The following is a 13,117-nucleotide window of genomic DNA, read 5'->3' as shown; positions in this document are numbered from 1 at the left end:
GAAATCTTGGTGCCTGAAAAAAAACACACACTTTTTTTTTTTAACTTTTTCTTTCCAGTCTTCAATGACTAGCCAGTATTCCTGGCAGTAGAGTCGCTTATCATTAAACCATTTGAGTTACTGTTGCTCAGAGTGACATATTTTGAGTGTTTTTTTTTCAGCGTACTTCTGTTTTATGGCAGGAATGTATGAGGTAAACGAGTGGCTGTTATTTGTTAAGATTTAATCTTCTTTCTAGGAGGCTTTTCTCGGTGTAAGACTGTTTTTGTTATTAGTGGTGGATTTTGCTGGGGGTGTATGAAGCTCACAGTGCAAGTTTTGACGTGAGCAAGAAGTCACCATATTAATTGGGTATGTGCACAATATTATTAATGTTAATAAGTTTATTATTTGTGAGCATAAGGCAGAGATGGTACACTCTAAAGGCAACAAGTGCAAAAAAGGTTGGCAACAGAAGGTGAAACGTGTTTAAACTAGTAAAGTAAATGCAGCAGATGGTGTATGTAACAACAGTAGTACATAAAATATACACAGATGTAACGACAGTAGTACATAAAATATACACAGAGGGTCCTCCACTGATGGGTAGTTTTGTCGTAGATGTTACAAGGTTTTAAAGGTAGGATGGAAAAAAAAGGTTGATACTTGTAGCACCAAGCATGCAGGAAGATATGAGAGAGAGTAACTGAAACTTTAGCAGTCTAAGGAGAGGAACATGCGGAACTTCTGTTAAGGCATATGGAAAAAAAGCACCTGTGGTACTTGGTCGTTAGTCTGACAGTAACAGCAGCAGTTGTAGCACTTGTAGTTAAGGGATGTTGGCTCTCATAACAGCTAAGAAATACAGATAACAGTCAACACTAACCCACATATCACTTTTATGTATGCGCCACATACAAAGCACCAGTTACACTCTGATCATCAGCCAGAGTACAAGCAGCGGTAGGGACAGAACAGTGCAGACACGAGTTCAAAAACAGATCTTCTAAAACTAAACCAGGCTGAGCCTGAAACTGGTAGATATCCACGAGTACATGAGTACACTGCCCCCAGTAAACAAGCAAACATACTATGAGTACACTAACCCCGATAAACAAGCAAGCATACTATGATACACTACCCCCGATAAATTAACAAGCAAACATACTATTATGAGTACACTACCCCTGATAAACAAGCAAACATACTATGAGTACACTACCCCTGATAAACAGCAAACATACTATGAGTACACTACCCCTGATAAACAAGCAAACATACTATGAGTACACTACCCTTGATAAACAAGTAAACATACTATGAGTACACTACCGCTGATAAACAAGTAAACGTACTATGAGTACACTACCCCTGATAAACAAGTAAACATACTATGAGTACACTACCCCTGATAAACAAGTAAACATACTATGAGTACACTACCCCTGATAAACAAGTAAACATACTATGAGTACACTACCCCTGATAAACAAGCAAACATACTATGAGTACACTATCCCCAATAAACAAGCAAACATACTACGAGTACACTCCCTCGATAAATTAACAAGCAAACATGCTATGAATACACTACCTCCGATTAAATTAACAAGCAAACATGCTATGAGTACGCTACCCCCGATAAACAAGCAAACATACTATGCATACACTACTCCCAATAAACAAGCAAACATACTGTGTGAGTACACTACCCCCAATGAATACGCAAACATACTAGGGTACTGGATGAGGGCTGACTCAAAAATAAGTAAAAAACAAGTAACATCAGTTGAGGTAGGGGGAAAATAGTGCAGGCAGCCAGTGTCTGCCATCTTGCCAGACAAACTCCAATGGAAGACTATAGACTTGAGTGTACTGCTAACACATTTGTTTGGGTCTGTTTGACTTTTTCAGGATACATCGAATGATTATCTGTACACGAGGTTTAACTATTGAATGAGGAAGTTGTGAGGCGCATGGGGCACTTCAGGCGAATACTCTTATGGAGTAGCTTGAGCTGCTGCATTAGCTGTCTGCTGTTTGGGTGGATGTGGGAGAGAGTGTCCCACTCTTGTTTCTACTGGTAAATGAATGGGCTGCCTTTTTTCCTAGTGGGACAAGGGATTGGGCGACAGGGAGGTGGTCTGAAGTGGGGGTGTGTAAGGCTGACAGCAGGTTTGATAATATGAGTGGCATGTGTTTCTTGGAGTGTTCAGTTTGTCTAAGTACCTTGAACTGGTGCATTTAATGATTGACTGTGCACTTTATCACACAGTGCTGGTGTTGAGCTTTGCGAGATGGAACTGCAGTGGGGTGGGGGAATTTGCCCTTTCAACACTGTTGTGCAGTGTCAGAGTTGGTATTATACCAGTAACAGATTGCATACTTCTCAGCTGTACAGATTTTCATTTCGTAATTTTGTTCACTTCCTCAAAAAAATTGTGTTTTTTGACACAACACTGAGAAGATGTAAGGATTAAAGTCAGTAAATAATGACATGCATGTGAATTTCAGACTTCATATCCTTCAGAAAATGCAGGCCAACAGAAAACCTGGAAATATTGGACTTTTTTGACTTTGTTAAAGGTGTAGGGAATTCCAAAGAATATATGGCCTACTTCATGGCAGTTGATGTCAAAACAGTAAGGAGAAGGGAAGAGTAGGGAACTGTAAGTAAAACTATTTTTGTTCTTAAAAATGTTTTATTAAAACCTACGGTATATACTGCATGTTATAAGGTAAAGTTTTTTCAGTTATTTTGTGTGTAATATGGATACTGAAGTAAACGGGTGCTCCTTTTGTCCCTTGTTCACTTTTAAGAAATGTAGGCACTGCAATGTAAAAACAGAAGAAAGCCTGGACAAAAGAGCATATCATAAGTAAAGCTGATTCAGTAGAGGAATGACTGGATTAAGGCCCTTGCCTTGATCTAACAAGTTTTAAGGGGAAGCAAGTAAATAAAAGAACATAGAATGTAATGAAAAGTTTTCTTTTACCAAACAAATGTTCACTGTAACATGAGAAGCTTGTAATAGAAGGCAACTATTTCAGGGTGGTTATTCAGCTGAGTGCCCGGGATAGAGGAAAAGGGGAGCATTTAATGTTAATTGCAAGAGGAACCCCAGTAGTGATAGAAGTGGATAAAAAGATAATAATGGTAGGTTTGTAGTGCTAAGGGGCTACTGGCAAGGGAGGAGGGTTACACTGGCATGCATTTACAGTCCACCTAAAACCACTGTAATGGAGCTTAAGAAAATTCTGGGAGAAATAATCCACTTTCAACAGGGAATATTACTTTATAGGTGGGGTCTGGAATTTGATTTACAGCAATGATGATGTATTGGGGGGACCTAGAAAGGAAAATATACCAAAAAGGATAGATTGAAGAAATTTATGAAAATGTTTGTTGTGGAAGATGTGTGTTCAGTAGTAGGAGCTCTGAGAGAATTTACATATTCCTCAAGGTACAAAAACTGGACTATGCTAGACAGAAATTAGATTTCATAAGAACATGTGCATTTAATTAAAAATGTTGATACGCATCTAATAACTATTTCAGATCATGAGCTAATAAGAACTAAAATAAATGTACAGGGTAGTGAAGTAAAAATGAGACACTGGTGCTTCCCCACCAGTCTCTCTAACAGAGAGGAATTTAAGGAATAGGTAGTGGAAATTATTCATGAGTTATTAGGGAAGATAGAAATTTCTTCAGAAAATATAGCTGGGGAGTGGGATAAAATGAAAGTGGAATTTAGAAATAGGATAAAAATAAAAGAAAAATAGATTTGGTTAAGAAGTAACCAGAATTATTTAGAGGGACTCTGGGGAATCTCACAGATCAAGAAAATGCACAATTGCAGAGTGCTAAAGAGAAAATAAGGGAGTACTTGGATAATATGCATGAGTTTAGAAAGATTGCTGTTAAGCAGCTGTTTTTAATAACTCTAGAGCACAAAATCTTTTAGCACAGCAACTCAGGCAACAGAAAGTAGAAAGGGTTGTTGCCGAGCTGAGGAAGCCTATAACAAGTAAGATAATCGGAACTCCTGTAGAGATATTACAAATAGTGTGGAAATTTTATGAAAATATGTATAAAGCAGAAATGTGGAAATCAAGAAGTACAAATGGAAATATTTATGGACGAATTAAATATTGCAAGGTTAGTGCTAGATGAAGCTCAATTACTAACAGGATAGGAGGAGATGAGATAAAAATGGTGATGTATAACCAATCTACAGGAAAGTCCCCAGGAATAGATGGCATTCCTGTGGAAGTCAGGAGGGAAGAAAGTGATAAGGGTCTGGAAGGTTTTGTTTTAAGAGTATTTTAAGAGGAGGAGAAGAACCAAGATCCTGGAAGAAAGCAGTGGTGGCTCTAATACCTAAAGAGGGTAAAGATCCATCAGATTTGGCTTCATTTTCACCCATTTCAATGTAAATCCTTGATTGTGAAGTGTTTGTCTGGAATGGCTAAAAGAATAGCAAAGGTTATACCGAAAGTGATAAATCTGGATCAGTGTGGTTTTGTGAAGGGAAGGCAAACATATGGAAACATTAACAGAACAGTGACGATCCAGTGAGCGGCAGAATGTAAAAATACCACTGTCGTTGGTGGGTCTTGATGCAGAGAAATCATTTCACAGAGTAAGTTGGAATTTTATTAGTATGGCAATGGAAGCATTTGCATTTCCTGATAAAATAATAAGGTTCAGTATGAGGATATGTGAAGGATTAGAGGTGAAAATTGAAGTGGGGGGGATCCCACTCTGATAAGTTCTATCTGAGCAAAGGAACCAGGCAGGGGTGTCCTCTCCCCTTTATATGTGCTATACTTATTGGAAAGAAAATAAGGAACTCAGAAATTCAAGGATATAATTGGGATGGTAATCAAGAAAAGCTGGCCTCATTTGCAGATATTTTGTGCCAGATGATAAAACCAGAAAAGGACATTCAGTGTTTTGGAACATTCTGAGACAAGTCTTTTGGGTATACAAAATTAATGAAGTAAAACAAAGGCGATAGCTGTAAGCAGAGTACCCCCCAAACAAATTGGTTCAGCAATACTCATACTTATGGGGAAACAGCAGGGTTCTGCCCACCACTGAAAGTTTGGTTCCTTTGACCCACCCTGATTGATATGATTCTGTATAACGTCTTTATGTTCATAGTGATAAAATAAAGTACTTAGGAGTATAGGTTAAAAGGATTCTGTTATGACAGATAAGGTTATATCAGAAAAGACTAAACTAAAAATAATACAAAAACTGATAAATTGGAAGCTGTATTTTATTAATTTGCTTAGCAAGATATAAGTAGTGAAAATGTGTTTAGTCCTTTAGTTTTATACATGGGTCAGGCATATTTTTATGGACCAGAGGAGACGTTGTGGATAGCAATTAATAAAGTTGAGGATTTTATCTGTGAGGGGAAGACTGCAAGAGTCTAGTGAGATAAGTTGATATTTCCAATAGAACAAGGTGATTTGGGATTACCTGATTTTTTTTTCCAGATCTACATAGTTAATGCTCCTTATACATAGGTTCATAGGTGTGTACTAGGCTAATGGCCCTGGGTCCTTTACAAGCCTGGCCCATAGGATTACCCTGGCATCATGCCACCTGACCTTTGTTCCCAGTACCTCTGTTGAGTAGAGCCACTGGAGTTATCCCCGGGGTGAATTTTCTATTTCCCATTCACTCATCAAGATTTATGTTGAAGAGGGCCAGTGAAGCGCTCTGCTTGACATGTATGGGAAGTCTGTTCCATAGCATGGGCAGTCTCTGGGTTACGAACCTGCCCCTCCAGCATGTTCTGTTGATTGTGGTAATGAGATTGAGGTCTCTGGAGTTTGTGGTGCGGAGGGATTGGGATTTCTTTAGATGTAGCATTTCTAACAGAGCTGGGTCAGACATGGCTTTGTAAGTCAAGCAGAGATCGCCTCTAATAGAGTTTTTTAAAGTCTGTCCATATAGGACAAATGTAGGCCTAGGACCCTCTTTCTGAGGTACTTTTGCGGCCTCTCCAATTGTTGCAGGTGTTTAGTGAGGTACATGCCAAATAGGGCATTGTACTTAATGACTGGCCTAATGAGGGAAGAGTAGAGGGAGACAATGACCTCTTTCTTCCTGGATACAAAACCCTTAGTACTGAGATGTGCCACATAGAAGTACTTTCTGACCACAGTAGCAATATGGTGGTCAAAAGAGAGGTTACTGTTAACCTACGTTTCCGGATCTCTTATAACACCTTCTGTGTTTAGCGGACTACCATCAATGTGGTAATTCATGGGAACTGGGTTTTTCCCATAGGGATGATGACACATGTTTTGGCATTGAGCTTAAGATCATGGTTCGGACACCAGTCGTTGGTCTCAGTGAGGCCTTTCTGTAGGATGTCAACATCACTTGGGGAGTTAATAATAGCTCCCAACTTGCAGTTGTCTGCAAACTTTGTTAGCCAGAGTCCCTTCATGTTGACCTGGACTTCAGAGAAGTAGCTAACAAACAGGAGAGGACCCAGGATCGAACCCTGTGGGACTCCACTCATGACTGGTCAGCAGTCTGACTTGGAGTCATCTACTTTCACACTGTGGGTTCTACCTCTGTGCCAGTTTGCAGCCCACCTAGTGATGTATAGGGGGTTGATGCCTAGCTTGGTGAGATTTTCTATGACTCCTGCGTGGGAATGATATCAAACGCCTTGGCCAGATCAAGGTAGGCTGTATGAGCCACCGTGCCTTCATCCACAGCTCTGGTGACTGATTCAGAGAAGTTGACCAAGTTGAGCAGGCGTGATCTACCCTTCACAAAACCAAACTGTGTGGGAGATTCCCTATATCCTTGTTTATTAGTTCCATGATGATGTGTTCCATAGTTTTGCATATCTGGTTAATGGGGTGATAGTTCGTGTGGAGAGGGATGACTGTAGCAGTGCGCCATTTGGTAGGGACAAGGTCTGAGGTGAGGCTGTGATTGAACAGGGCACACAGGTGAGGTGCCCGTTCACTCTGTAATTCATGTAGTACACAGACGGGGATATTGTCAGGTCCCATAGAAGCTGTATTCTTGGCCTTGGACAGTGCTGTTTTAACCTGTGCAGCAGTAATACTGGCATAGACAGAAACCTGTAATTCAAAGTGGAAAGGGGTGATGATGAAACGGGAGGGAGCTTAAGAAATTAGGAGAGACTGGGATTTTGGATGCAGATCCTTAAAGAGAATAACAATAACCATACAGAGTATTATATTCATAAAATAGCAAAGTATTCTAAGAACTTGGCGAACGTGGGAATGGAGATAGGAGATTCTGCCATTAGGGGTATTAGGAACTGATAATTAGAGACGCAGAGGTAACAGAATGGGAAGAGGCTAAGAATTCATAAGACTGCAGGCTACAGATTGCCTTCCCTGTTAATAATTGATGTGAAGGTATAGGCAAAGAGAAATGAATAGGGGGATCCTGAGTGAAAGACCAGCACTGCTAGAGTTTAGTAGAAGATGCTGTTAAACAGATTAGTAGGGCATATAAAATATTTCATAACTATAGGAATCGATCAGAGGAGGCTAGAAAGGATTGAGAAATGAGACTGCACAAGCACTCCCAGAAACAATGGGAGGATATATGTGTGGCTCCCAAGTATGCAACAAAGCCTAGCTGATGTTGGATATTTGCTTGGAAGTGTTTGCATAGATATTTTTATACCCCAAGCAGACTCCAAATAATTTTTCCTGAGGTAGATGGCAAATATTGAAGGTGTGATGGGGAAGAAAGAGGTGATTGAGAAAATATTTTTGAGTGTGTAATGAGTTGGCAGACTTAAAAAAATTCCCTGCAGACTACTCTATCAGAAGTATTGGGTGAGCAAATTGGTGTAACTAAAGAAATTATTTTTTGAGCTATGATACAGAATTTCATTTGCCTAGAACATAGTAAGGCCTTGCTGAGTTTAATTCTGCTGGCTGTCAAAAGAAGCAATTACTAGAAAATGGAAATCGGTCTAAAATAACCGTACTAGAAGTAGTGAATATAGTAACGGAGAAAAGAAATGGAAGTGAGGTCTTTAGAAAAGGGTAGGAGCAAATGAAGTGGGAAAACTGGGAACTGTGAGAACAGTACATGCAGAATGTTTTGGAGGAGTGAGTTGTAAGGAAAGGCACAAACTGAATGAGATGTGCCATATCTGTCAGTGAATGTATAGAAGATTAGACGTGGTGTATAATGTTTGTAACTGAAAATGTCAGTATGTTTGTAAATGTATGATTGTCTGTCATAATTCAATAAAGAAGTTCATAGGTGTTTACTAGACCAACAACCACAGCAACCTTTTGAAGCCTAGCCTTGCATCCAGAGTCTGACAAGTCCTGTTACCTTGACAAGTGTAAGCAGTGACCGGGAAGATGAACCATTACAGACTGCGTGGCTCCATTAGAGACACAGGTGCCAAACCAGGAATAGAATGTCTGTTCCCCAGCCAGTTGTCCAAGTTACACTTGAATTGGGTTACAGAGGAACTCTGCTTCACGTGGATGTTTCTTGTAAAATAATAATTATAATAAAAATAAAAAGGCCCTGGCTCTAGGAAGAGGTAAAGGAAGTACTGTATAGAGGTGTGCTAGAGGTGATTGCTGTGTGGGGTTGCCATTGCAGTACCACTTACTTTGATACTAGAAAATGTGAAGCCTCAGAAAAGCAGCAGTTAAGAAATGCATGGTTGATAGCTTAATCAGAATTAGTTTTTTGTTTTTTTTCCTTCCAAAATTTTCTGTGGTCTATTGTTTTGTGAGTTTATTCATCTGTAATAACATGACTGTTTTTAATCTTTATGGTTTTGCTGTTTAAGGTTCCTTGAATCATGCTGCTAGTAAGAAACTTGATTTGGAAGCTTGGTTTCCTGGATCTGGTGCATTCCGGGAATTAGTATCCTGTTCTAATTGCACAGATTATCAAGCACGACGGTTACGGATACGATATGGACAAACCAAGAAAATGATGGATAAGGTAGGTATATTACTGTATTATGTAAACATTTCAACAGCTGTTTTTCTCGTTTCAAAATGTATTATGCACTGAGGAAGTGCCAAGATAAACGAGGGTACATCATAATTTAGTAGAGTGGAAATGGCAATAAAATGGTTAGCTTTTACTACTGTACGTGCTACCTTCCATCTTGTGTATCCCATAGCTAAAGGCAAACCCAGAACATCTAGCAAAAGCTTGTTTTTTAAGAACAAAGTTTGCCTAAGGATGGTTGACTCCATAATAGTGAGAGGTTAAACCATCGAAAGCACTCTGGTAGTGCCAGCTTTGAAACTGCAATTTTATTGGCCATTTTGGGCTGATTTCTATCCCTTTCAACTTTCTGGCCTAAATACGCATGTTTGCATGTGTTTGAGCTTGTTTTAGATCAGCAGATCCTGTTTGGGCATCCTGCAGACTACTACAGCACCAGAAACGAGAAAGAGAGACTTTTTGTGCTAACTGCAAGTACTTTTTGCTGAATTTTCTAATTTTTGCTGATTCTGGTCGTTTTTATTACCTGCACTTCTCAGAAAGCTTAAAAAGTAGATTAGCTACATATTTCACTGTATTTTTGCCTGTAAATCATTTTCTAGTTGTGCACTTGCCTTGCTTTATTTAAAAAGTTTACATTTTCAAATTTCTAATTTTGCAAAGTTTTAATTGAGTTTACTGTTCTGGGCTATACACTCAAGTGCATTAGCCTTTCTGTGCTTCTTTACTGTATAACTGCATTGTTTAGCCTGATTTAACCAAAAAAAATTCTATCTTGTTTGCTAATTTCCCACCTTTTCTAACTAGAATAGTCCAGTTTCTAGGCTTTACTGGTTTTAGGACTTTATTTTCAATGTTCAGAGCTATCCAGACCTTGTGGTAGAGGGAGGTCCTACTGCTTACCAGTGAGAGTGGGAGCATTGCACTGCCTATCTAACACTAGAGGAGTGGTTTCCAGCTCTGAAATTGCAATTTTATTGGCCATTTTGGGCTGATTTCTATCCCTTTCAACTTTCTGGTATAAATACGCTTGTTTGCGTGCATTTGCACACTGCGCAGCATCGCGGGGCTAAGGTTAAACTATTTCCAGTGCCAGAAAGTCTGCTCTTCGAATTTTCCCTTAGAACTTGCTAGTTTATCAGCAGTCACACTAAAATCTGTATACCTGTGACTAGCACTTGCTCTAAAACTCACTAAAAAGCACTAGGAAGCCTTAATTTGTTACAAGTACTCACCTCTCCTTGGTAGTAAGGAGAAAATAGTCGTAGGCACTAGACAGCCTATAACTGGAAGTACATATCCAAAAAGTAAGGGAAAACAGCTCTTATACTACACAAAGAAAGCACCTAACCAGGCATGTCCAAGGGTTAGCATCCGGTGATTTCTCCTGTCTACCTGGTGAATCTGGGCATACTGGGACAATGCAGCAATTGCCTCATGTACACAGACAACCATCTCCTCCTACCACCAAACACTACAACCTGTAAGAGATGCAATTACATAGCCAAACTGGAAGCAAAGCTCTCTTCACCCAAGATTATGCTAGACAGTGAAGAGGAGAAGGTTAACACCCACACAACACCTCAAACAACACACAGTCCTTCAAAACCCACACCACCAACACCCACACATAGCAACACTAAATCCACATATGCGGAAGCTCTTAACATTAACCTGCCGAAGCAACAAGGACCTCTGAAGCTGAAATGCAAACAAGCACCACCCCCAAACACAACCAAAGTGTCACATAGCTCATAGCACCAGTTTGCCACCCAGCAGCAGCCCCTAAGGCAAAACAACATACCCAAGATTTAGTCATAGGTGACTCTACAGTCAGGCACACTGATGTCCCACTCACCAGGCTGATCAAGGAGAAAGTTACTGTTAGTTGCCTTTCTGGTGCCAGGATCCGCCACATAACACATGCACTCAAGTCACTCCACAGCAGGTACAAATATGAATGTCACTGTCCATGTTGGAGTACCTCCCTGGACTACATGAAAATAGACATGGAAGATCTCTTGGATCATGTAGCCCAGGCAGTTATGACCCTAGCCGTGAGTAGCATCCTGCCATCACCCAGAATGATACCACGGTATAAGGACAAAATGATTGACTTCAATAATTGGCTAAGCTTCTAGTGTCATTCAAAGGGGATTCAGTATCTGCCTGGGATGACATGGTTGACAAACCACAATGCTTTGCAAGAGATGGTTTGCACCTGTCAGCCCTGGGATTCCGGTTACTGGCTAATGTTCTTGCCACCCCTAAGTACCTTTTTTAGGCAAGGTTCAAAGGACAAAACTACCACCATAACGGGTACAAGCAAGCAAAATCTGAAGATAATGCTGCTCATTGCTAGAAGTCTAAACCTCAAGATGCACTCTCTCGAGGCTTTCCTAAAAATGGAGAACATCGATATCTGTGCAGAGACCTTGTTCAAAGCTCCAGAGAGCACCCCTGCAATACCGGGCTGCAACTCATACCACACTTTTCAGCCAACAAACCAAGGGAAAGACTCCTGATATTTTGAAAGACTGTATAGAAATAAACAAGTCTTTCTAAATATTGAAAGATGTTGATACCCCGTATCCTGCAATGAGGTAGACGCTTTGTACTATGTACTGCCCCGAGAGTATTTACAAATGCTAAGGCAGAGAACTGATGTGATCCAGGCACATACAAACAGAAGAAATGCTTGAGTATGGATTAATAGGGGATGTGGTAAGCATCTTTTAAGTCTAGTGTTACTAGAAAACTTGAAAGAGGTAACAGGTTAAATGACATCATTTTGAATTTGGGCACTGTCACAAATAGGTTTAGGAAAGAAAAATCCAGACCTGATCTCCTTGCATTTTGTTGGCACCACCTGGAAAAGGGGAACTGAATCTGTCCCTCTTTGGGATAGCATGTGATGAAGAGCCGTTAGAAATGAGTCTGATCTGCAGACACACACATACACACGGGAAAGGAGGAATTTCCTCCCACTGCCGTCGGTAACGCTGATAAATGATTTTCAGAAACCAATCTGTTGCCAAAGTGAAAAACTGATATTCAGACTTTCTGTAAGAGAACAGGGGGCATGGTGGGAGGGGGGGGTCACAGGATCTCTTGAATAGTTATGCAGACTTGTTAAACTGTCCTTGGTTTTGGGAGTATTGAGACTTCTTTTTTGAACCCCATTTGCCACTTAAGTCTGTTTTACTTAAATTATGTTGAAACTGGTTGATGTTCATCGTGTTACCCTGCTGCAGTCATCACACTTGGGTTATCCTGTTATCAGGCGGTCCCGCAGTCGGCCGGAATTCCAAAATCTTGGTCCGACGTCGGTTGCTGTCGCCTCATCCCTGACGTCAGTGCGCCAGGGGTATATATATTGCAACCGATGCCATTTTCTTCAGTCTTTCTTGCCGCGTGGTGCCCAAAGCAGAAGCAGTTCGCAAGTGCCGGTCGGCTGACTCCTGAGATTGTCGAATTCGAATTTCAGACCGAAGTCTTCTATAAAGCTAAGTACCCCGTTGGGGAAACTTTTCTTGCCTCAGACTGATGTCAGAAAAAGTTAACAATTGCATTTCTTGTGGGAAGCAAATACCTCATAAGGATTTTCATTCTTACTGCATGCCTTGCCTAGGCCCTGATCACAACGTCACTTCTTGTCGGTTTTGTGCTAGGTTTAATAAGTGTACTATTAAAAGACGATTTGATTTCGCACTACACTATTTTGGTAGAAAATTTAACTGCAACATGCCGCCGGAGCCATCGACTACCGGCGTGCACAAAAAGCGCAGGGATAAGGACCGACAGCCCAGGCCTAAGCCAGATACCGAGACCTCGGCTGATCCAGTCTCCGGTTCTCAGTGAGGCTCCGACGCAGCCCCTGACTACCACAGATCTGGAACCAGAGACCGCTACGGATATTTCGACGGAATGTACTAGGCCGGCGCAGCCTTTTACTTTAGGCCCTTCCGACTTAGCTTCTAAAGACGTCGGTGCTACAGAAATGCCATCGGTTTCTGAAGGCGTTTTCAGACCGACTACTCTCACCATTAAAACGTTTTCTAAGTCAAAGACTCCTTCTAAATCTAAAAAGACTGCACTTCAGTCTCCTGTTCAAGGCCCTATGCCTAA

The 13,117-nt window shown here is 40.7% G+C and overlaps 1 protein-coding gene across 1 annotated transcript in view; it reads left to right on the top strand.

Moving 5' to 3' along the window:
- Positions 1 to 13,117, top strand: part of SARS1 (seryl-tRNA synthetase 1) — a 423,834-nt gene that overhangs the window by 273,269 nt on the left and 137,448 nt on the right. Inside the window, exon 9 of the mRNA XM_044076473.1 lies at positions 8,820 to 8,977. Coding sequence (XP_043932408.1) covers positions 8,820 to 8,977 — 158 coding nt within the window. The remainder of the gene's footprint in view (positions 1 to 8,819; positions 8,978 to 13,117) is intronic.

This window comes from Protopterus annectens, chromosome 7.part0, assembly GCF_019279795.1.
Source record: "Protopterus annectens isolate FY-2018-M chromosome 7.part0, PAN1.0, whole genome shotgun sequence".
Lineage (NCBI taxonomy): Eukaryota > Metazoa > Chordata > Ceratodontiformes > Protopteridae > Protopterus > Protopterus annectens.
This window is presented reverse-complemented; position numbering and strand designations above follow the sequence as displayed.